Source organism: Coturnix japonica, chromosome 3 (genome assembly GCF_054131305.1).
Source record: "Coturnix japonica strain WE chromosome 3, WE-NBRP24, whole genome shotgun sequence".
NCBI classification, from domain to species: Eukaryota; Metazoa; Chordata; class Aves; order Galliformes; family Phasianidae; genus Coturnix; species Coturnix japonica.
In genome coordinates this window covers 56,157,878-56,183,692 of record NC_140665.1, presented here as the reverse complement: position 1 = coordinate 56,183,692, position 25,815 = coordinate 56,157,878, and the positions used below count along the sequence as shown (strand labels likewise).

Here is a 25,815-nt window from a genome sequence, read left to right as displayed (position 1 = left end):
AAAGCTTTGAACTGAACAGCACTAAGATGACCCTACTTTCTTATTTTAAATGGAACCAATATCCTTGCTGTAATAAAAAGTCTGAAGTGTCATCTCAGGCCTCTTTGCCTGAGTGATTCGCAGTGCCCGGTAATCCTATCAATGCCAGGTGGGTGTGCTTTGTTATCTCCCCTTCCAGCTCACAAAATATTTTGGTCATACACATGGCTTCTTTTTAACCACAGCAGTTCACCTGCATTTGAAGGCATACATGCTGAAGGAATAAGGATAAGACTACCCAAAGAAACCCTAAAACCAAAGTAACACCCTCTTGCCTCAAAACAAAAAAGCCAAAATCTTCAGTCTTTTAAGCTGTCAATATGTTGACATATATTCCCAAGCCCTTCTTAATTAGACTATCTTTTTCAGCATAACATCCAGAGACCCTAATGCATTACATTTCCTGAGTATTAATTTTCAAAGCATATTCACATTTTATGAAGGGTAAAAATAAACCAATAATTACTGGATCAAAGGAGGTGCAAGGCACTATGCTAACAGTACCATGGTATGTGTGTCCCAGTAACAGGTTTTATTTCAGTCTGCAAGGATGTTGTAAACGGTAATCTGACCCTTGGTACAAGCAACATCGTTTAGTACATTAATAATAAATTCATTGAGTTGGAGAAGCCAGCAGTAAACAGAGGAGAGCTTCACAGAAACTGTTCACCCATCTGTCATGCTAAGACTTAGGAGTTAACTAAAATCAAACACTGCTGTTTTGCTTCAGTGTACTGATATGGACTGGGGACTGGATAAAGGCTGATATGCCATGACAGTCCCTTTGCGTTGTTCGTGGCATTCGCAGATTTGCTGTAGGCAATGCTTTGTTTTTCACAGGAATGCTTCACTTTTTTTCTTCTCTACATCTGAAATGAGGTATGAATATACTCTGATTTTTCCTAGAAGATGTGCATATGTCTCTATATGCACATATCTGTGTTTGAGACATACCATACAAATGCAACAGGACACACACATAAAATATGAAATCTGACAACAATAAAGCATATTAAAGCATATGACATTAAAAAATAACAGACATTATTTCTCAAAACCCTGTAAAATACCTTCCCCCCCTCCCCCATTTAATTGAATCTGGGTACAAAGCTCCAAGTTTTAGGTTTATGCAAGACTCCTACATTACTGCCAAGTGGGAGAAACCTCTGAGCTCATCACACTGTATGGCTCTGTTTTCTTCTTCTGCATTATAAAATTATTCGCTTGTGGCAGCAGCAGTGTTAAACTAACAGGAACACCATCATCCCAGTTATTTTCATGCTTCTCTTCCTACTGGCATGAGAAGGCCTGGAGAACAGAAGCTAGGATAGTGATGAGCAGCTTGCTGAGAATCCCAGTAAAAACAGGGTCAGAAAGCAAAGGAGAGAAAGTAGCTAGAAAAAGAGAGCAATAATTCCCATGTACTCCAGCCATCCCATAAATTCACCAAAAATGAAGCTTGTGAACAACTTCAGTTATTTGGGAGAGCAGCTAGAGTTAAAGCAAAGAAAGAAATATAAGTTGACATGCTTAGAAAAAGGAAGAAAAATTAGTTTTAGATTGAAGGACACATTTTGGTGGGTTTGAAGCTTCTTCTTCCCTTCCATTTTTCAGTTAAACCACTGCAAAAATATATTATTGCATAGGTTTACCAAAGGGAAATGAGGAAGGTGAGAAGCAGAAGCAAAATTATTTGCTTAAGAAGCACACTATCTGTAAGCAAGCACACATATTCCTTTTATCTCACTAGTCAACACTAGGGCATTGCGGCTACTTTGTCAGCTCCCATTCTTCTTTCTAAGTGAACTCTTCTTGTTGTCTTTATAGATAGCCTACACTAAATCAAATCACCCATGACTACTACAAGTGTATATTTAAGTGAAGTATATTACTTAAGATTCCATATCAATGGCCAAGTATCTGAATAATTCAAATAGTGTATGTAGCTATCAAAGGAGTTGTGCTCTAACATTTTAGCCTCTGCACCCTCTCTTTAAAAAGATTCTGGTCCCATTGATTTTCTTTCCATTTGCTGACCTTGTGAAGTGTGAACCCATCATCTCTGAGTGACAACAGCAAACACACTTTCCTTTGTATACATAATTCTAGGTCAAGCTTCCAGCAGGTTCAGACTAATGCTTAGCAGAGGAAATAAAGTTATTTAGGAGGGATAAACTATATGGTTTACAGAAAATCCTTTTACAATAAGGGTGGTGAGGCACTGGAGCAGGTTGCCCAGATTTGGTGGTGAAATTCTCATGTCTGGAGACATTCAGGACCAGGCTGGATGGGACTCTGAGCACCCACCCTGATCTAGCTGTGCATGTCCCCATTCATTGCAAGGGAGCTGGACTAGATGACCCTTAGGGGTCCCTTCCAACTCACACAATTCTATAGGTTCTATGACTCTAAAAGAATACAAACTTAAGCAAAAACAAACAAAAGAAACCCACACAAAATAAAACCTCAAAGCATTTTTCTGTTAAAAAAAGTATACAAATGTGAAAAATGTGTGCACAGAAAAAGAAAAAAAAAAAAAAAAGGAAGATAAAACAAATTTAAAGGGAATTTAAGTGGTGTTTTATAGGGGTAATGTCACAAGTTCATCTTTCAGGATTTAGTTGCATTTCCAAAACCCTTTTACAAAGCTATGCATTTGTATAGTGAATAGCTGATAATCTTTTGTTCTACAAATGTAATGTGGTGAACTTGTATAAAAACTATGTGGAAAAAAATTACAAGCTATCCGTCTGACACAAAACCAATTCATTTTAGAACAATATATTTGCATTAAACCATGTCATAGACACAAACAAATTTTTATTCACAAATAGTGTCACTTAAACCTTGTTGTACACTAACTTAACAGGAAATTTATAGTACATTATTTCTGGAAGAACAATGTACTAACTGACACCAGCCTCTATAAAACTGAATTAATATTGCTTCTGTTTTCCTGCTACAAAATAATGAAAGTGTACATACACAGAATATTTTTATTACTATACTCTGTGAAAGTCATGCAGAGTATTATTATGCAATACAGTAAAAGCTGTGTGCAGATATATGCACAGTTATAGGAAAAATTCTTTTGTGATACTTGAGAAGTAAAGTACATCAGCAACAAAGCTCATAACCATTCTCAGAAGGCAGATGCTCTTTTTCCAGGAGATGGTGAAAGACAATCTCTTCAACCACTTAAGTGTTATAAGCAATTAAAATGGTCTACCTTTACATTTGCTCCAAGGGAAAATATCTAGGATTTATCATATTAGCTTTATGCTTCCAACTGGCTCACACCTGCAGTTGACACCTTCAGGCCCATGTAACTTCCCCATGATATAAAAATACAAACACAACTAATATAAATGCTTAAAATCAAGCTATTTCCTATGCCAACTGGCAGTGGTTCTTCAGTCTCAGCAGTGGTAGCATTCGCCATAGACATGGACACAAATATCACTCAGGGCTGAACCTGCACATTCAGGATTTGCTGAGCTATGGGCATTGGACACAGGCGTCCAGTACATTTTACTGTCTAAAGCCCTTTTGTCCCAAATGTGGACTTCCGCACTTCTCAGCTCTCGGATTTGGAGACATTTGTCCATTTTAGGGTAAAAATAACCTTACATGCTGACAAAATGGCAACCGCACAACTTACTAAAACCATGCAAATCAGTATTCTGATGTTGGATTCAAGTAGTACAGGGGCTGTCAATGAAGGCAATTATCAGGCCTACACATCACTCCTCGTTCCATTGCAGACAGCTTCAATAACTGTTAATCCTGGCCTGTTTTCAGGTCTAATTATGTCAAACACACCATTGCCAAGAAGCACCTCATATAGCATATCACTTTTTCAGCCATAAAGCTTCTAATATAGGTAACTAAAGGAAATGAAATATAAAATTGTTTCAGCCAGTGTAAATAATTCTGTGTTCCAAGGCCAATTTTTCCTGAGGTATTAATATAAAACCTAGCTTGTATTTCTACTCCCTGCAATAGCTTTAAACAACTTATTTCATTTGCTGTTCATTCAGCATAAGCCTAAAATAAATCTGATAGAAAGAGTCAATCATTTCAATACTTTTCTTTCTTTCCCACAAATCAAGTTTTCTGATGTTTTCAATAAAAAGTGCTCACATGCCTTTCTACCATCACTTTTCTCTCTCTCAACTACATGCTGTTAGGAAATCATACCTATCAACTGAAAAAATGATTGGGGTTATTTTCAAGAGCTGAAGGACAAACAGGTCATTCCAGGCTCCTTTTATGAAGGGCAGTGGAGCATTTATAACCAGTTTCTGTTTGCTGCTTCTCAAGACGTAAAACCTCCTTCCTTATTTGATGATCTCAACACTAAGTTTTGCAACTACACAAGACATGTAGTGCATTTATCTCCCTTTTTGTTCAAGGACTGAAGTCAATACCTTTAGTGAGGGCATACATGGATAAATTTACATTAAATCCTTTATCATTTCATCATGAGTTTTGCTTTATTAACTGTAACTACTTGCCAGTTTCCAGTAAGATTAGTATTTGGTGTTCACTTGACATCTGTGCACGTCACTCAGATAAGTAAGTTACACTTTTTTTCAAGACAGTTTGCTATTTCAAGCAGTCTTTGCAACCTTCCTTTGCCGCATCAGGCTTACTGCCTCTTCATCTTGCTGCATTAACTTCTCTCCCAGGTGTGCTATTTTTGTTACTTGAACTATGTTACAAGCAGAGTTTTATATCTATGTTCTTCCAAAGCTCCTTAAAGCATTTTTTGTTTCCTTTGATTGAGACATATTTTATCCTCTTTTTTTTTTTTTTTCTCCCAATATTTTCCTGGGGTGCCAGAACAGCTTGAAAAAACACAAAGGAAAGAAGCCCTCTTATAGCAAATGTGAATGTGAAGAAAAAAAAAAAAGAAAAAAAGAAAAAAAAAAAAAAGAAAGAGAAGTATATATATGTATTTCTAAAGGCAATTTACAGTCTACTATTAGCAATGGAAAAATACTAGATGTCAACTATAAATTCCTCTCTCTTGCAGTTGGAGGAATGTATTTCATATTTGTGTTATGGTAGTATGCAAAATATGTATTTTTTATTTTCTTCTTTTTATTTATTTATTTATTTTGCTCCTGTCTTTATAGAATTTGCCTCTTACACAGCTGTTTCCCCAAATGGTGACCCAACTGAGATTTCCCAAGAAGCAATAATAGTGATAGAGTTGGATACTGGGTGTCTTAACCCTGTGCTGTAGCACTATGTAGCTCAATAGAGCTGAAAGAACTACACGCTTCAAAAGATCAGGGTTCCTCACTTGTTTCCATTAAGAGCACCCTTTGGCCAAGACGAAAGCTTTGGTACACTTTGTACCCCTAAATGGGTACTTATCCTATGACATATGACCTTTTCCAATTAGTTGTTCTTTGGTATTAGTTGACCTTCCTTCACTAGGTCCAAGATCATCAAGTACTTTGAGTTTCACGATTTCCTTTCTCCATAGCTGTTCTCTCTTCTAGTGACTGTTGCTATTTCTGCTAATTCACCACCTTTTCCATCTGTTTCCAACTGAAAATTAAGGAAACTTCTATATCCTTTAATTCCATTTACCATCCATTGCTTCTAAAAGGAGCTCCTTTGAGTTCACAGCTTCTGTGTCATGCAGCTCCAAGAATGTGCATAAATTGCTGATTTATGTAAAGTGATGAAGTCATGGATAGTTTTTTGTACTTTGTTCAACATGTCTTTATCCTGCATGCATGCATCCCCAGATTTCACAGAATCATAGGGATTGAAAGGGACCTCTGGAGATCATTGAGTCCGACCCCCTGCAAAGCAGGCTCCCTACAGCAGGCTGCACAGGTAAAACTGTCGCCCCTGTACTGAGTCTTTCAAACATCCCCTACTACACAGCAAGAGCTTGTTCCAAATCTTAGTGATTATGTGGTCTCTCCCACTGAAAGACGGCAATTCAGCTGTAAACTAGTCAAATATTTCCTCATTTTCTTATTCTTGTACAAACTAATAGTATACAGCTGGTAATTCATTTTTCTGTGGCATTCAGCTCCACACAATTTACTACATTAAAAATTAATTTTACCAACTCCAGTTAAACTGAAATACTTAATTCAACAAGTATTCAGATCCATCTATAGTCCAAAAAAGGGCTATTTTGGAACTGTCTGATACTCTTGGCTTTGCTTTCATCCAGATTCTGAATAATAAGCTAGTAACAGCTTCTTCACTTGTCAGTCATGGCTCAAAAGGTCTGAAGAAGAGATTCTGAAACTTAACCTACCCTTCTACTAACCATTCTCTGAATTAATTTTGCTCTTGGCATGATACGCTTCTCAGTTATCACTCAGTGCTCTGGCTTTTGTGATACCAGAGATCCATACAAGCCCAACATCCTCTGAATTTAAAGAATCCTAGATTTTCAAAAGTGTATAAAGTTTCTGGCAGAGTGACAGAAGAAGAGATGAAGGGTAACATAAAAAAAATAAAAAAGGGAGAAAGATGAGGAAACATGGGGAAGAGCAACAGAAGATGAGGTCAAAATGGGAAAGAGGAAGACAGGAAATCATTGGGGCAGGTATCTTCAACTTCAACAATCTACAGAGTCCAGGAAGTGGTAATGTCCCAGAATTGTAATGTCCCAAAATCACATTAATTCTACAAAACCTACTAAAAGTATTATTACAGTGAGGCTACGTCTGACTGTATGTGAAATATGTGGGGCATAGAACTATGCATTTTACTGTAGCTCTTGTGCTTTTAGTTTGAATCCTGCTTTAGGCAGCAAACTGTCTTTTCACACAGTTCAGATGGAAACTTGATCACTCAGATACTGGACCGAACTCACACTCTACACAAACAACTACCAAAGCTAGTTTACTACTGCTATAAGGTGTGCACACCACACTCTTTGGTCCTCTATGATAGCTAACAGCCCTCAAGATTGCATCTTGCTTACATGTCATGTATTTTGAAACATGTGACTAAATGGACACACAATTCCAAATTAATCAATAGCGCATAAACAAAAACATGCATTTTACTCCCAACAGAATCACTGACTTGGCCTCATAAGAGGAAAATTCCAGGTTACAAGCATAACTATCACCATTGTGTCTAAATATACCCTTCAAAGTGCGTTAATCCTTACCTGAAGACAGCATTTGCTTGAAATAGTGTACCTTAGCAAATTCTGTTCCCTGCTGGCATGCTACTCCGTAATACTGCCCTAAGTGTACAATTTTCGATGAGTATCCCACAACAAAAACAGAAGACAAAATATTTGACAAAAAACATCTGACTCTGCTCTTTACAATCACTTCTGCGATGAACAGCTAACATCACTGCATACCCAACTACGTAAAGACTCTATGAATCTGTAACTCTTCTTGAAAATTCTATTAAAAATAAAAAGAAAGTCATTTTTCCATGGACATTGTAATATTGCTACTACTTTCCTAACCTCAAGGAAAATAGCAACCATAAACACTTGTCTCGTTAGTCCAGATAAAGAAATAATTCATAATGACTTATATTTATACTTAATTTTAAATAGAGTAATGCTAAAATTTGAATTGCATGAAACTTTCTAATTTTGAACTTGTCAATAAATCTTCATATCCTTCTCATTTATTTTATATGCAAGGAACCATGCTACTTCTTAAAATCCTATCTTTCTACATAGCTGTGCTCATACATTACCCCAAATAATCATTTTGCTTTTTTTTTAACACCCTATGGAAATATCTATTTTCATTTTGTTGTCAATATTTCAATAAAATCTAAACATAAGAAAAGGAAGCTCAAACTGCTCATTGTTCCCACCAAAAAAGTATCTGTTTTAATAAATTTCTTTACTTCCAATATTCTGAGAAGAATTGCTGAATGTCACCATCACTGTCTACGTCTGTTCTTTAATTCTCCCTGACTGTGGTAACTTAAACTGCCTTATGTCAACAAAATTTCATCCACAGCATTTTTAGGAGGAGTTGTTGTATTTTAATCTGGCGGGTGTTTTAAAAATGCTAAATACAAGATACCGTAACCTAGAACATAAATAAATAATTGGTCAAATCTATTTGCTGAAGACTAGTCTTCACCTAACACTAGCCTTTACCTAACACCACCACATGTTTCTTGTCACCTGCTTTAACACATCTTTGCAAATTTTGCAATAACTGGGAAACCAACCTTTTTTTTTTTTTTTTTTTTTTTTTTCTTGCAAGACAGAAAATCAGTTTAACTTGAGCTGCAGGGAATTCTGGGCTATGTATGCAAGTTGACATCCATAGTATCCTTAAAGCTGCTGCTATAGGGCTAATTAATACATTTAAAGAACAGAACCTCAGTCTTTCAGGCTACATACTGTAGCACACAGTCAATTTCTTCCACCTGTCTAGACCAGACTTGGACATAATTTCTATAATAACATTTATGCATACCATCTTCGTCTGTCTGGATAATGGTCTCCTCGCTTTCCTTTCTCCCTTCTGGGTTGGTTAAGATCATTTTGAGGCTGACATTTGTGTACGGAGGCAGATGATCCACAACATGCTGGGGTGCTTTGGGGTCCATGTCCAAGCAGTCTGCCTTGCTCTCATTGCGTCCACAGAAGTAATGGTAGCATATAGTGACATTGAAAGTGTGGCAACGGGTGATATTGTAACCCAGAGATTCCCAATCCACGGCAATGTGTCTGGCCTGAATCTCAGCAATCTTCAAAGTTTTAGGTGTTCTCATAGGTTCTAGAAAACAAAGTAAATCAAAGAATAATGTTAATGTTATTCACTCTTGCACAGAATAGCAAGATTCTGCAGATGATAGCTACAGGAATGTGAAAACAAAGGAGATGCATACAGACATATTACTGGAAAAAGTACCATCCATTGTGCAGGTGCCTGAAGGCAAAAAACTGTTACAGCCTCCATGTTTTTATTTCCTCTTCAGGCTCTCTTTGCAACTTTCATTCAATGATTAAGATTTATTAACAGTGAATTGTTATTAATGGTGTAATGATTCAAAGCAGCTTAGAATACAGACAGCAGATGTGAGATTGACCAAAATGCCACCCAGTTGTCACTACTAGATTTTCTTCTTAATTTTCACCCTTTGCTCCCATTTTTATTTTTACTTGAGAAAATTAGATAATATATCATAGTGATGAAGAGTCAACATTCACCGCACTATGATTTATCATGCCACAAAGCAATGCTGTATGCTAATTAGCTAATCACCTTAGTAAGCCAGCAATTACCAAAATGATGCAGATATTAATATTGTTTATTAATTTTAGTAATGAGGCTATCCATTCAAAAAAAAACCCTGAGAAATATTGCAAAAACACTTTTGGTTATAAAGCTGTTATAACCCCCCTCTTTCAGATCCCTAAAACTTTGGCCACTGCTCTGAGCTGGTAATCTCTGAACTGTGACCCAGGTTCACCTGCTCTCCCCCCCTCCCCAACCACATTCAACAGCAGAGGATGTGACACTCCCCTAGCTGTCATCAATCCTTCATCATCTCTCTAATGCATTAATTCCTCATGCAAGACTAACTTTTATTGTTGAACTTAATTAAAATGATTACACAATGAAAATCATGGCCATGACTACATATACACTAGAGTTTCCCTAGAAATATACCAAGGGGATTTTTATATCTTGCTAACACATACTTCTTCATTACAGAAAATACAGCCTGCTGTAGGTACAGCTGCAGCCTTGTGTCCTTGCTGGTGTAAGGTCAAAACCATTGAGATCATCCAAGAAAGTGAAACACAGCACTTCTCTTTCTGAGCCTAGCTTGCCCAGTGCAGTGTAACTTGCACTTATGAAATGAGAATCCCAACCATGGTAACAATAAGCCAAAAGCGCAGATGGTATATTCAAATAAGGAAATATCAATCAATATAATCTATTCAGATGAAGTTTTCAGGGCAAACCACAGAAGTTTAATTTCAAATACCAGAACAACCACATTCTAAATGTAACATGAAGGTATTTCTTAAAAAAGATGACACTAAAATGGACAGAGCTGTTGACTTTGCCAAGGGTAGAGAAATCTTGACAAACTATAGGTCTGAACAATTGCCAGCTGCAAGAAGTTTAACAAGAACAAGTGCTGGATTCTGGACATTGGATGAGGCAGCCCTGGGTATATGCACAGACTGGAGGATGAGAGGGAGGAGAGCAGCCCTATGGAAAGGGATCTGAGGGTTCTGGTTTGACAGCAAATTGAATTTGAGCCAGCAGTGTGCCCTGGTAGCCCAAAGGGACAAGAATACTCTCTGGAGTATCAGGTACAGCACTGCTACTGGGCAAGGGGTGGGACTGTCCTGCTCTTCTCTGCACTGTACAATCTCACCTCAAGCACTGGGTGCAGTTTGGTTGCCACAACATAAGAAGGACATAAAACTATTAGAGTGTCCAAAGGAGGGCTATGAAGGTGGTGAAGGCTCTGGAGGGTAAGCTGTATGAAGGGTGGTTGAAGTAATTTTGTTTGTTCAGCGCAGAGCAGAGGATGCTGAGGGGAGGCCTCATGGTGGCTCAGAGCTCCTCACAAGGGAAACAGGTGGGGAGTGCTGAGCTCTGCTCTCAGGTGTCAGTGACAGAATCCAAGGGAATGGCATGAAGATGTGTTAGCAGAGGGTTAGGTTGGGTGTTAGGAAAGGGTTCTTCACCAGAGAGTGAGGGGCATGAAACAGGCTTGCCAGGGCAGTGGTAATAGCACCAAGCTGCTGGTAGTCAAGCATCTGGACAATGCTCCCAGACATAGGGTTCGAATTTTGTGTGGCCCTGTTGGTTGGAGTTGATCCTTGGGCATCACTTCCAATCACTATAATAATATGACCCTTGTGAGTCCTTTCCAGCTCAGGACAATCTACAAACATTTTAGTCTGAAGGAACAAAAATTGTGCCTATTTTCTTCTATGATCTATCTCTCTCTTTCTGGGATTTGAAAAAAAATCTGTTCCCTTTGCCCTTAGGTACCAATTTATCACATATATGGGAAAAAATACAAATGCAAAAATAGACGTCCCGGGCAGTAGCTTTCTGAACATATTGTACAGTGCCACAATAGAGATGTGAAGCTGAAAGATACCACTGAAAAGGTCCTCGAGAGATAAGAGACTTGAAGAGAAGGAGGGGAAAAAAAGGTTTTTATAGAATAAACAATGGCACTTTTCCAAGTACTAACAGGTGAGAGGCAGTTGTAAAAAAAAGAAGCAACACAGCAATCTACTGAAGGAGCTGGTAAGAGTCTCCAAAAAACAAGTACTTATTTGGCTACTTTAAGTATTCAGAAAAAAAAACAAAAACAAAAAAACAAAACAAAACAAAAAAAACCAACAAAAAACCACAACACATTCAACACATTCAGGTGTTTCTTGGGAAAAAAAAAGTATCACTAAAATAGAAGTAATAATTTTTAACCTTTTTAGATACACAAATGACAAAGAAAAGTTACACATCCTCTGATATATTTTGAAGTCTAAAAGACTAAATATTGTTTTGAATTGTAGGCTTATTTTTACTTCTTAAGTGGATTGGCTCTTCTCCTTTTAGTAACCCTTTATTTATTCTACTAAACCGTGTTATGCTTCCATCCACTACACCAGAAGAACCTGAATTTAAAGTTTATTAGAACTGCTAAAAGAATTATAACATGGTACAAGCCATTTGGCAATGATGATTGGAAACAGTACTGCTTGAAGTGGACTAATCGGTAGCAAAAAGAAGCACTATACATCTTGCTTCATTCCTGACAAGCTTTACAATGCATTCATGCTACGCTATACAGAACTTTAAACAGAAAAGTTTTGTTCATCTTAAAGAAAAATTATTTTACAGTTCTATGCAAATTTTACAAATGTGTCACAGCATCAGAAGAGATACGGAAAAGAATCCTTTATTCCACAATCAAACACAAAAGAATGAAAGCAAGAGTGTGATCTCACTTTCTTGCTATTCCCTTCTTTGTCAGAAATTAAACAACTTCTGCAATATTGAGATGGTAATTAAAATCTGCCGAGTCTCTCAACAGCTTTGGTAAACTCTGCCAACAGTCCCACTGCTTCTAAAAAGATGCTCTGAAACAACAATTTTACTCCTGCCTCCAGGCAACATTTATCTCAAGGATCTCTAGAGGTAAAGACCAATTGTTTTATACGACCACATCACAAAGCTTCCATCTGTAACACCTCAGTAGAAAGCAATCTCCCAATAATTATTTTTCTCAGATAAAACATCACTGAATTTTTGAGCAGGCTTCCCCAAAATCCCAGCATCTCATTAAGAATAATTCTATTCTAGATAGGAGCAAAAGAAGCTGCTCATCTGCCACTTTTCCCTTTCCCCATCTTATTTAAAGGGACTTGAGTTTTCTGAAATATTTTCTTTATCCTCCTGTGATTTAATTTCAATTTATGCATTCTCTTCTGATCCCAGGATATTCTTTCTGTACCACCAGATCTAGTAAATTCCCTTTTACCCTGTCTTCCTAGTTGCTGCTTCCCCACATTTTCCTACTCAGCCACATCTAGAACTTTTATGCAAAATGCCTGGGTATTCAAGTCCATAATGCCTTGCTTCTTTGATGACTTAATAACATCAAAATGACACACTCTGCTGAAGAGGGAAGAAATAAGACTCTCAAAATCTATTCATTTCTCTACCTATAAGCTGAAGTTTCAAAACTAGTTAATGACAGCATGAAGTCTTTACTATTTTCCAAACATTAATTTACCAATTAGCCTTGTGAGACAAATAAGTGTTTATGCTAATTCTGCAAGGAGAAAAAGACACAAAAAGGTTAATAACTTGTTCAAAACTCCGAGGCGATTTAAGTGCCAGCAGCAGAAGAAAACTGAGCAGTCCCCAGATTCCAGTTCACCTGTACTCCAGGTTCCAGGTAGAAGTGGCTCACAGCAGCTGCCCTTCAGTGACCTCATTTACACTTGATCTTCCAGTGCCTACACAGAAATGCAAACTCAACTGCACACTCCTAATCTGTAGCTCCTTTTTAGAAAGGTTCATGCCATTTTTCCTAGGACAAATTTGAAAGCATAACAGTGGCTTGACATTAAATGAAGTTCTGAGCATAAAGTTATTTAAAAAGCAGTAGTTTTGGCTTATTCATTTCCGAGACAATACTCTAACCCTAACACCTAGTTTTAATGAGGGGAAGGATTTTGAAATACTTTTTTTGAGTTTAGAAATTGAGTGAAGCAACACTTCCTTTGTTTTATAACTAATTCTCTTTTTGAATCCAAGATTTAAAAAAATAAAAAACACCAAAATTTAAATATTTCTCAAGACTTTTTCCACAATGGAAAACACATTTAACACAGAAGATGCTTCCTTGTTGTGGTGGCATAAAGCATTTTGGCCTCCTGTTGTGAGAAATTCAATGTCCTGAGACTGCCTCAAGCTCTTAAGCCTGAATGTCCTGACTAGCAGAGTCACATCCTCCAAAAGAAATAGAGCCATGCGGCATATGGAGGGCTTGGTGATGGTGTTGCAGTACAAATTTTTAGACCAGTGAAAATATGTAATTTGTTCTTCATATGAGAAGCTGAGGAAAGAACAGGTTCAATCTTAACTGGGTACTGCAGGGCACAGTTTGTACTATTTTGCCTCAGTATGCCCTTCAGCCTGCATGATTTCCTCCACCAAACCAACTTCCCCATCCTCTCAGGCACCCCTCTCACAGGAACATGCTCCCCTCTACCAGACCCACCTTGTCCACAGTCACTGCTATGGCCTCCATGCATTTCCCACTGCTGTTTACTGCCCGCCTCTTGCTGCACCTGAACTCCATTACCTTCCTCCTAATCACCTTCCTTGCACCTCCTGTATAACAAATGCTGCCATTTGCTCTTTCAGATCCATCACCCAGACTGAATGCTGTTGCACTTACCAATTAAAAACAGAATCACTGAGAGAATATATAGAGAACAGGAAAAACAAAACAAAACAAACAAAAAAAAACCCCCACAATACAAAAACAACAAAAAAACCCTGAATAGTAAAAGAGATTTCTACATTTATACAGTCTACTAAATCCTCATTCCTTATTCAGAAACAGCATTAAGTAAGAGAATTACATGCACGTGGTATTCACTTGCAACAATTTATGGATCAGAAAGATTTAACTCAATGTTATGGGATAAAATAAAGAAAAGCTTCAGAAATTCTCCAAAGGTTAATAATCCAGGGATAGCTGGCAAAAGAGACAGAACCTGCTGACCTCATACCATCTCTGAATTGCGGGATGATTTAATAAGAAGCTCCAGATAACAGATAAAATGAAATTCAATTTCTTTAGTACTTGATAAGCAACACGTGATATGACAGGTCAGTATCAGAGCCTCTTTGTAGAGATTATCTTCACTTATACATAAATGGCAGTGAAAAGACTTCAGTTACAGAAGGAACAAGGTGATATCATGCATTTCCTCAGAACCAATTTTTAATGATAAAACTTATTACCTAAATTAAAACTATCCCATCAAATAGGGTTAACAAAGCATGATAATTCTTTTTGTTTTCCTGTCTTCCATCAGAAATCCTAAACATTGTTTGCAATAGACAGTCATATGCAAGGAAAAGGAAGATAAGATTTTCTGCTCAATAGGTAAAACATTCTTTTGTTTGTATGAAGTGGAAAATTACCAAATTTTAAAGCACAGACAGTTCAGATAAATATAGTGCTTCTTGAATAACACCATATGCTGTCATCCAATGCATCCTGCCAGAACACGCAATTTTTAATTGGAGTTGGCTTTATGATTTACACATTTTTTTGCCCTCCTTGCCTCCTCATATTCTTTCTGGTATAGTAGTAGACTGTGGGGCTGACTTCAAACCTCTGCTTTACCTGCACTAACTGAAATTCATACAAAGTTTAAGAGTATTAATGACAAAGAAGGGGAAAAAAAAGAAGAAAAAAAAAAGGAAAAAAAAGAAAAAAAAAGAAAAAAAAATGAAAAGGAATCTTAAGCTTAAGAGGGTGATATAATGCATAAATCTACAATGCCACTCTCTACAAGACAATGAGGCCCTGGAGTGTGTCAACAGGAGGGCAACAAACCTGGTGACGAGTCTGGAGCACAAGTCTTATGGGGGCAGCCGAGGGAACTGGGATTGTTTAGTCTGGAGGAGGCTCAGGGAAGACCTTATCTCTTACTACAACTACCTGAAAGGAGGTTGTGGCGAGGTGGGGGTCAACTTCTTCTCCTGGATAACTAATGATAGCACTAGAGGGAATGGCCTCAAGTTACAAAAGGGAAGATTCAAGCTGGGTATCATGAAAAATGTCTTCTCCAAAATAGCGTTCAGGCACTGGAACAGACTGACCTAGATCATCTGGCTAGATGATCTTGGAGGTCTTTTCCAACTGTGGTGATTTTATGATTCTGTAAGTTTTGAGCAATGTGGTGCTTATATCCAATAAAAGCTCCTAAATACAGAAGTAAATGTATGACAATTACTAAAGGATTAGTGGTTTTAAGATAGCAACCCTGTAATTTGAAACACATTGTTTCTGACCAAGCCTCCTTTAATTATCTTGCGTTGACATTTAAAAATAAAAGACAGGAAGAATATGTCCTAATTTTTCTGCTAATATTCTCAGTGTCTGAACACCCACTGGAATTCCCCAGACTTTTCTTTTTGAGAACATGAGCCTCTCTGTCCTGTGGCTTCTCCTGACCTTTCCAGGAAGGGTTCCTCCTTGGCATGTGGGAAATAAAAAGGAATTATTCTTAGATGTCACTGCGGCTCCTGCTGCTTCCTCGGTTCATGCAAGGTCCTACAAAAACAAAATGTTCCCAAAACTCACAAAAATGTTACCGTCAGGCTGCTGTAAAGAATTCTTCTAAAAAGACCACTAAAAAGAGCACATAAGAATGGCATGGGTGAAAAACACTGGAGGAAGTACAACCAAAGCCATAACAACTGTGAAATGTGTAGTAAGAAAACAATCTTTCTCATTCACTTATTTCAGCTTCATTTCTCACAATTATTACTTCTGTTATTAGTGAACAATGAATTTTAGAAAAATATTTTATATAGATACTAAATTCCCTCTCATCCTAAACACAGTTCAGATTGCTGTATACAAAAAGCGTATCACTCACTGAAATGGACTGCACTGGATTTATCACAAATTTCAACAGACAATCAAGTCTGAGCATGAGAGAACTTAAGCTGTGATCACTTTTGCATTTCTCTGAGTGATCTGCTATCTGTCAGCATCCTACTTGCCTTTTTGCTTGCCTAACTTTAAGCTACTAGTATGTAAATGTGCTTTTAAACTACTCATCTAAATTCCATTTATTATTAGGTTAGAAGGAGTGAAAACCAAACATACATACAACACAACCAGTTGAAGAAATTTAGGAGGGGAGAAATTGTGCCTCAAAAATACTTGATCATTACCTCCACTGATCAAAAACGCAATCCTTGACAGTAGTGGATATCTTTGGATATATTTACAGCTGGTCTGATTACTTTCCTAAAGGCTGCATCTACATCAGCAACATGCATAGTGCATAGAAGAAAAGCACTGGGGCTTGGGATTTTACTGTAAACATGTTGCATAGTTTTACTAGCTCTATTTTGCACTCTTGAATCAGTTGTCCTTCAGTGGCTGGACATGCATCACAGAAATCCATTTTCCAGTTCAATTTCAAAGAAATCTGGTTTGCACATTCTGTGACAGCTCTGTGATACAAAAGAAAGTGTATGAATTGGGGACAGTCATGAAATTTCCATCAGAAGTGCACTCCTATAGCAAAGCTAAATCACTAACAGATTGTCTCTCAGCCTCCATTAGAAAAATCCAGGCCAACTTATATGAACTGGAGCACCCTATAATAAAATTATGTTATCAACTAAGAAAATTCTAGGTATGGTTATATGTCCTGGGATACACATGATAAAAAACTCTCTGTTTCAAGGACGTACAAATCCAAAAGAACTGAGTTATACATCGTCCCTAAGGAACACAAATCATATTCCAAATGCCTAAATTACACTGCAAATCTTGCATGGAAAACATGGATCCTACTGAGGTATGACTGTGGATGCCTAAGGGACAAGTTTGCCAGAAGATTACCTACAAATGTAATCTGGAATTGGATATTGCTCTTGGCAGAGTTTAATCTGTCTAAATACAGACTTAGTGCTGGAGAAACGTAATAGCTATGACATATCTAAAAGCAATGCATATTTCTTTAGGATCTTCTAGGGAGAACAGATCTTAAAACTAATTTGATGTAAGAATATATGTTACCAACAACAATATGATAATACAGGAAGGTCTGATTTATTCAGACATCACAAGAATGTCATGCATTTCAGTCCAACTTCCTTGAAGAGCTCTTTCTTTTTTCTGTTTTTTTTAAATGACAGAATAGTTCTTTTTTCCTTTTCCTTTCCAGCAGATTTTTGACCGTATCTAAGCAGAGTTTAATGCAAAATCAATTAACAGCACTGGCTTCATCTTTTAATAACTATTTAATGATAGTTCATGGATTGTTTATCTAGAGTCATGGACTGCCAACTTGCGTGCATCCCTAGCCAAAACCACACCAAATTATACTACTAATTGCATCAGAAGAGACTTTTCATATATTATTGGAATAATAGCTTCATCCCTCAGGTACTACACTTTCAAAGTATGTGCAGTCTCCCATTTTCAAAGCATACATAAGCAGGACATCAGCCACGCGCATAAATACAGATAGAAAAGTCAAACTAAAGTTTTTTTTTTCCTCCTCTTTCCTCAAATCTTGTTCCATATTCCATGACTTTTGTAACCAAATCTGAAAACTCGGGCCTTTAATCTTTTTAAATTTAGAAGCATAAAGAAATAGTGAACATCAAAGAAAGGCAATTCAAATGAAGTTGAAAGAAATCATACAATTTGAGGTAATTTCAGCAGTCAGACATAAAATGAAAAATTAACAGGTATGTATTCTCACAACAAAAAACAGACTTACTGGGCATCTTCTTTTTCAAATGTGTAACATATACCGAATACAACATAAATATGGATACAAACACAAAAAGAATTTGCTTTGTGGACTTCAGCATGTCCACTTATTTCTTATGTGAAATATGCACCCGCAATAAATAAAGCAACAGCATTTATACTGTACTAGCAATACAGATTTATTTTGTTGCTAATGAAGGTTATAATGCTACTGCATGAAAATCTATGAGATTTTTCTCTCTTCGTTTCAGTCTGCAACTGACTTATTAAGCCAGCTTACAAATTTCTTATTGACCACATACCTCAGGGAGCTGAGGAAAACATCTAAATTATTACATAGATAATTAGCTGTACTACACTAGTTTCAGTAGCAACGAGGGGATATTCAATATAGCTAAGGAGATATCTTTTTGGATACAAAAATATAGCTGTCCCCGCTTCAGAGGTATAGTAAACAGCGAAATATAACTTCATGACTGATAACTATTTGCCCATTCCCTCTTGATAGGATGTTTATTCTTTTCCCTCCATGCATGATTAACTGTTTGTGCATCCTTCACGTGTAATCAATAGCTGTGAAGCCTTGTATTAGCTTTAAAGATTAAACATCCCCTGATAATAAATTCCATTGATTGCTCCAGTTTAGTTTAGCTGCAGGAATCCCACTTTATTTATTTATTTATTTCTGGGAGTTTAAATTAAAAGGAGATATATAGTCTAGGAGGAGAGAGGAAAAGCCGACATGACCTCTTTAAACTCATTTTTCCAGATGAACAAAACTTATCAAGTGTTGTAAAACATGAATCTGCATGTCAGCAAGCATCAGACTGCAGGAGAAAACACAGGGAAAGGCAGACATTTTCAAATTCCTATGAAAACTGTCCAGGGCTGCAATGGTGGACATTAACTGTCCCAAGCCAATTTAAAAAATTAACAGTGATGTGAATAAATTAACTTTTTACTTAGTAAAAAAAATAAATGACAGGAAAGGCTTTACTAAATCATCATCTAAAAAAAAACCCAGCCGACAACAGAAAAGAATAACACATTTACATGCATATATAAACACTTAACTTACCAATTCAGTGAACCTAACCACTGAGTGCTATGAAGAAACCATTTACAAACACTTATTTGAATGCAAATCACCACTTCACTAAGATGGTACATTTTTCACTTCTCTCTGATCCACACTCATAAACATTACTTTATGGCTTTGTTTACAGACAACCTATTTGGATGCTTAGGATGTTATAAGTATTGATGCAAAATACCTAAGCTGGAGGAATGTAAATAAGCAATACAAGAGTTTTCTACAGGTATCATAAAAGTTTCAGTTCCTTCCTCTGGAGTATAAATCTTCAAGTCAGGAAACATAAATATGACCATATGAAATAAAGTGGCCAATTGTGGAACACAGTCAATAGTAAATAAACAGAAAACACAGAAGAAAGATTCAGGAATAAAAGTAGTGTTACATTCACCTCTGATGACTACGAATTGAAACCTGCCAGCAACTTTGTCCTTCTGATGCTGTGCTTATAAGGTAACACCTAGAAGTAGCTATCACACCATGCTCTGGCTCTTTCACCTTCACTAAACCAACATGCACCATTATATCTCTCCATATAATTATATATACCATCTGAGATAGTGCATGATTTAGTGACAGGCAGTCCTGCCTGTGGTAGGGAGGTTGGAACCTGATGATCCTTGAGGTCCCTAACATCATTCTATAATATACAGAATTTCATATAGTTGGGGTATATATCTAAAGTATGATAAAACTTGGGTGAAACAAAAATTCATCAAGTGGCTTAAAACATATACCATAAATGAAACACGGCATTATCAGTAATATCCCTTGTTAAATCATTAGTGAGTTTCTACTGTGTGTACATCATACCTGCCTATTTCACAGAAAATCATAATAAGAAAGGACATATGAATGTCCTTTACCACATGTAAATGATACTCTGTCTACAGCAAATCTCAGCCTTCTCCTCCTGGAATACAGCTCATTTGTTGCTGTTATGGCTCTCATTTAAATTTTAGATGAACAGCATATGTTCAGCAGTGGTTGTACCACACCACTATAAAGTTATGAGACTGAGACTGATCTACTTAAGCTTTACTGCAATGGAGAATGAATTAAAAACAGATTTATAAAAATCAGGCAGAAAGTTGCATTTTAAAAAATTATTTTCCTTTAAGAAAGTATAGAAGCCTAAGATAAATTACTAAAGGACTGTAAAATTACATTAATGTATAAACTTCCTGTTAGAGATTCAAACGATTAAAATAAAAAATTTACCAGTGAGCTCACTGTAAATGTTTATGAATTAAACCAGGAAGATTATATTAAAATACATACAGGAGCAATGAAAATTACAACATTTAATGTCAAAAGAATGTTCATAAATCTACCACTGTATTACATAATGCCTGTTGTCTACCTCTTGTCTTGTCCATGAAAAAAAAAAAAACTGGCATTAATCATTTTTTCACTCCAAGTGTCAAAACCTGTTAGCTTCTATTGTAGAGAAAAGTTTTCCTTAAATAACTGAACATTTCTTTAGTAAATTGTCATTATTTTTTCCCATAGCTTCAGTCAAAGCTAGGATTATATGTTGAAAAAAGAAGAAAAATTGATTTTATTTTATTTTTTATAAATTTAGACAAAAATAAAACAGGTGAGGTGGGCAAAAAAGAATTCCCCTGACACAAAAGTCTTGAAGAAAACAGAAACAATTTTCAAAGGTGCTCAGAATTCTAAAATGCTGGAAAGGTGCAAAACAGGAAAATTCTTTTTATAGCTGGTGTAGCTGGGTATAGACAGTACCCATTTGTCATGAAATTCTTAGATTTAAGATTCTTAAAATATTGCTCAACAATTAAAACTGATTTAATATCAAAATGTGTTACTTTTCCCTGTGTTAGGAATACTTTTTTCTTATGCATCTATCAGCACACCTGTAGATGAGGTTGGTTTACCAATGTTGCCACATGCTGTCTGTGCAGAATTCACGTAGTTCCCATTCTCTTTCCTAAAACCATCTAGCTACCCCAAGGTTTGCAAGGCCATTCTGGGAGTCTGGACCAGATCCTGCAGAAGCTTAGCTCCTTTGGATGTTAATAGTGAGAATAAGTCCAGGTCTGCAGAGAAGAGCTCTTGATCTATTTTTCCATGTCATAGACCAGGAGCCTTGTGACAAAGAATGCAAAAGTAAAGAAAAGGCCTCGCTCACAAAAGGAGGCACAGGCAAGCTGTAAAAGTGCTTTCCAAAATATGCTATGTTATCTAAATAATATATTTCCATTTAATATTTAACTGTACAGAAGACTCTGAAAGAAACTTGTCCTGCTTCTTCACATTCAGCCAACTAGTGTTTCTCTGAGCTATTGTTTTCTGGCTAAACACTCAGAAATTTGGAACAAACTACAATAAACTAAGAAAATTTGTTTGTGGAACAGTTTTTCTGCATACTTCATGTGAGCACTTCTGTTTTATTCCCTGGTTCCAGGACATGAAAATGCTACTGAAAAATGGTTCAAGAATGTTTGTAGTCAACAGTAAAACTGGGTATGTGATAGTATAAAAAATGGTAAAGCCAGTCATTTACTGGATGCAGCAAAAAGAAAAAAAAAAAATTTAGATGCTGTTGATAGTATCTTATAATCCTTTTGAAATTAGATGTTTTGTATAGAATGTGACTATTTAATGAGCAATTGATCTTGCTTTATACAGAACAGATGGTGTTATTTAATGTAAAACCAACAAACCTAGTTTTCATTCACATGTAAATATAAAGGATTAGTTCCTCACTTGCAAAAGGAGTCACCACTCTGTACTATATTTTTTCTTATTCTAGGTATCTATCTAGTCCAACTGTCAATCTTATTCAATAATTTTACAACGTTTTGACTTACAAAAAGATATTGTACTAGCACACTTGTCTTGGCTGCATAGATACAGCAAAGCAACTGCTGATGTGATAGTGAGACCAGCACTACTCTAACAGTCACCCAAGAGGGTGTCAATCATGCGTGCTGAGTAAGTGGAGCATCAAATTATTTTTTTATGCCTGTGTTGTACATGCTGAATCACTGTCATCGTACAATCACAACAGAATACAAAAAAAGAAAAGCAGCCAATTAGTCAAGTCAAGGCCACACAGGCAGACAGACTACAATTTGGAAGTGTGGGCTAATTGCTGGACACTGGTATTACATCACTTAGAACAGATTTATTGCTGAATGCAATAAATGCTTAAGAGTAAAAAGAACAATCTCCACCATTCCAACGTATAAATAAAATGCTAAAAAATTCTGCTGAGTGTCTCTTAGTAATTTTGGAGATAGCTTCTCTCTGCTGTCATTTTCTTATTTTTATTTTTTTTTAATCTCTTCTAACTCAGCCTTTAGGGGACTCGCATAATAAGCACACATGCAATCTACTACTGTCATGTCTTGTCGCTACAATCAACCCCACCAGTTTATAACTGACAATCATGATAATCTGCTAGATTAAAAATCTGTTGTAGGATGTCTTTAATATCTCTACAAACACAAAACTCCTCAGACGGTAGTTTGAAGACTGCAGATTTTTAAAAAAATTTTCTGCTTCCCACATCAAACATATCTGATTCACAACAGCTTTTGCACACCCTCTGTGGCATGTTCATATTTGTAGCTATTAAGACTAGCAAGCAATTACTGCCCTTAATCTCCTGCTACTGGCTAAGATCTCTATAACTATCTTCTCACTTTCTCCTTGAATTGACCCTTGCAGTTATGACAATTCCTGTCCCCCAAGTTCATTAAGGCAAAATTACAATAAATAATAAATTGAGATGCCGTAATTTCAGTGAATATATGTGCTAATAAGAAAACAATAACCACCACCAAATACTTGAGTTTACCATCACCTGTTCCTACTGACTCGCATATCTGGAAGAGAGACTGAATGATAGTATGATAGAAGAATTCTGTTATAAGAAAGTATATCATGTCACTCAGGAATTTGTCCAGCCTATTTGTGAATATCAACAAGGAGGGAGATTCTGTATCAGGCATGTCCAAGCCATGGCCTGGCACAGCTCCCAGTGTGGTCACTCCTCTACCCTCACTATAAAGCCAGCAGCTCTGCTTGCCAAACACCCCGGAGTGCACCCATTGCTAAGTACCAACTGAACACTGGTGCACTATTAACCCCATTTGGGCTGAAACCAGAGCATGGGGAGGACTCAGTGTAGTGCCAGCTCAAGGAATGGCAAATAATGGTATGCAGTTTGATACATTTGCTAAACACAGTCCTGTGAATGGCAGAAAGTATCATCAGTTTTTTGGTATATTTGCATTACTGTTTTCAGATCACAAAAATACATTACCTGCAAAATTTCAAATTGAGTTACTGAGTTGAAATTGAGTATTTTACTCAAACAAAAATTTTATCACATTTATTTATGGCTGCACCTCGAGTACTGTGTTCAGTTTTGGGCCCCTCATTGCAAGAAAGACATTGAGGCCCTGGAGTTGTTCCAAGAAAGGCAACAAATCTGGTGAGGGGTCTGGAGCACAGGCCTTATGAGGAGCAGCTGAGGGAGCTGGGATTGTTCAGCCTGGAGAAGAGGAGGCTCAGGGGTGACCTTATAGCTCTCTATAACTTCCTGAAGGGAGGCTGTAGTGAGCTGGGGGTTGGCCTCTTCTCTCGTGTAATCGGTGATAGAACTAGAGGGAATGGTTTTAAGCTGCGCCAGGGGAGACTCAGGCTGGACATTGGGAAGTGTTACTTCTCGGAAAGGGTAGTTGGGCATTGGAATGCACTGCCCAGGGAGGTGGTGGAGTCACCGACCATGGGAGTGTTCAAGAAATGTTTGGATGCTGTGTTGATGAATATGATTTAGCTGGGAAGTATTGGTAATGGTTGGACTAGATGATCTTCTAGGTCTTTTCCAACCTTGATAATTCTGTGATTCTGTGACTTTTCTAAGACCTATCTTTCGAGAGAGAAGTATCCCTTGCTTCACAGTCATGCCTTATTCATGCCAGTCTGCAGTATGTGTATATATATATATATATATATATATATATATACATACGTGTATATATATGCATATATATACATATATATATATGAATAACTATTTTGAAGGATGAAACACAGGCATTGTAAAATTTCATCAAAAATCTCTGACAAGCAGTTTGTGAGCTCACTAAGAATTGCAGCCACAGCCATCAAATCAGACTGGTGGGTTAGTTCACAGAAACAAGGCCAAATATCTCACTTGTTTTACTCTCCCTTCCTTCCTTCCTCCCTTCCTCCCTCTCTCCCTTCCTCCCTCCCTCCCTCCCTCCCTTCCATCCAGCTTTGCGTGGTGCATTTCAGCAGTGGCAACAGCGGGTCACCTCTGCTGGTGCAGGTTTTGACAAGCACAATGAATTCAGGTTCTTGTTCATTGATGGTGAAAATGCACAGGTAATGTTGGTGACTATACTGAAAAACAGAGTTGTGTAGCTGAGAATTTGTTCTATGAAACAGAGTTACTATGCTGACTGGATCAATAAAAGTTTTCATGAAAATAAACAGGAGGCATTACTTTCAGAGCAGCCTACACATATATGCAGCCCAAGATGATTTCTCTTCACTCAGCATGGCCCAGGCAAGCCAGAAGTTTGGACACTTGTGTTCTACATCCTCCTAGGTATACTGGCATGGAAGTTGCAGACACAACCTAAGAGCTTGAGCTGATTTCCAACTACTTGGTGTTGTTCAGGAGCAAGACTCCAGAGGAACAAAGAATTACACGGTTCCCTACAAAACCTCAGAATTTTTTGTATCTCCCTTCATTCCAGCACTACCGCCTGATAGATGGCAAGACTGTAAGCATTTCACTTTGTCCAACGTACAACTTTGCAGGATTTTCTAAATTATTTTAATTACTTTGACTTTTATTGCAATATTTAAGTTGAATGTTGAACAGAAGAATTTAGCTCTCATCTTTACATACTGCCTGGTGGTAGAGAATAGAATTGATGAACCCCCTGTGAGTTAGTCTGTATACTTTCCATTATAATTTAGAGAAGTTTGACAAGGGGTAGCTATTGAAACAAAACAGGCTGGGATGTTTTTAACTTCTAATAGACTTTATCACAGAATTCAAACATCACAAGTGTTCAGAGACAAAAGCAAAGAAACTAAGTACTTGGTCAAGTATTTAGATAAAATCATGCATGTCAGTCTAGCTTATATCCTCACACTTTTCTGATCTGTTCTGCTACAGTAATTAATAAAATGTATGCTTCTAGTCTGCTTTTAACTGGTATATTACCAGTGTTAACTGGTTGTACACAAAGGTTGAAAAGACTGATACAAGACTTTCACATCTAAGCATTTAAATGAAGCCATTAACTGACAGGAAGAACTAGCTTATTTAATAATGAGGTCTATCATCAGATATTTCTGCCAGGCTACGGTAAGGCTTCAAGACTGGATTATCCAAGTGACAGACAGTCTGTAAGAATGTGAAGTATGTACTCTGAAAGGAAAGAACACGGGTTGTATTTCAAGCCTAAGTCCTGAATGGTTTCACAGACAAAAAGAAGGTCACAACAGCAAAGACTGCAATCCACACTGTTCTTGTAGGATTTACTTATTTTTTTCCCCCAAGGAATAAGCATCCCTTCAAGATGTTTCCTGCATTTGTTGAGACTCTTAAAACTACTCTCCATTTAAACTCACATGTTTTTTTCTAGAGAGAAAAAACCTTA

The 25,815-nt window shown here is 37.0% G+C and overlaps 1 protein-coding gene across 1 annotated transcript in view; it reads right to left on the bottom strand.

Moving 5' to 3' along the window:
• Positions 1 to 25,815, bottom strand: part of PTPRK (protein tyrosine phosphatase receptor type K) — a 392,252-nt gene that overhangs the window by 80,593 nt on the left and 285,844 nt on the right. Inside the window, exon 9 of the mRNA XM_015858508.3 lies at positions 8,490 to 8,792. Coding sequence (XP_015713994.2) covers positions 8,490 to 8,792 — 303 coding nt within the window. The remainder of the gene's footprint in view (positions 1 to 8,489; positions 8,793 to 25,815) is intronic.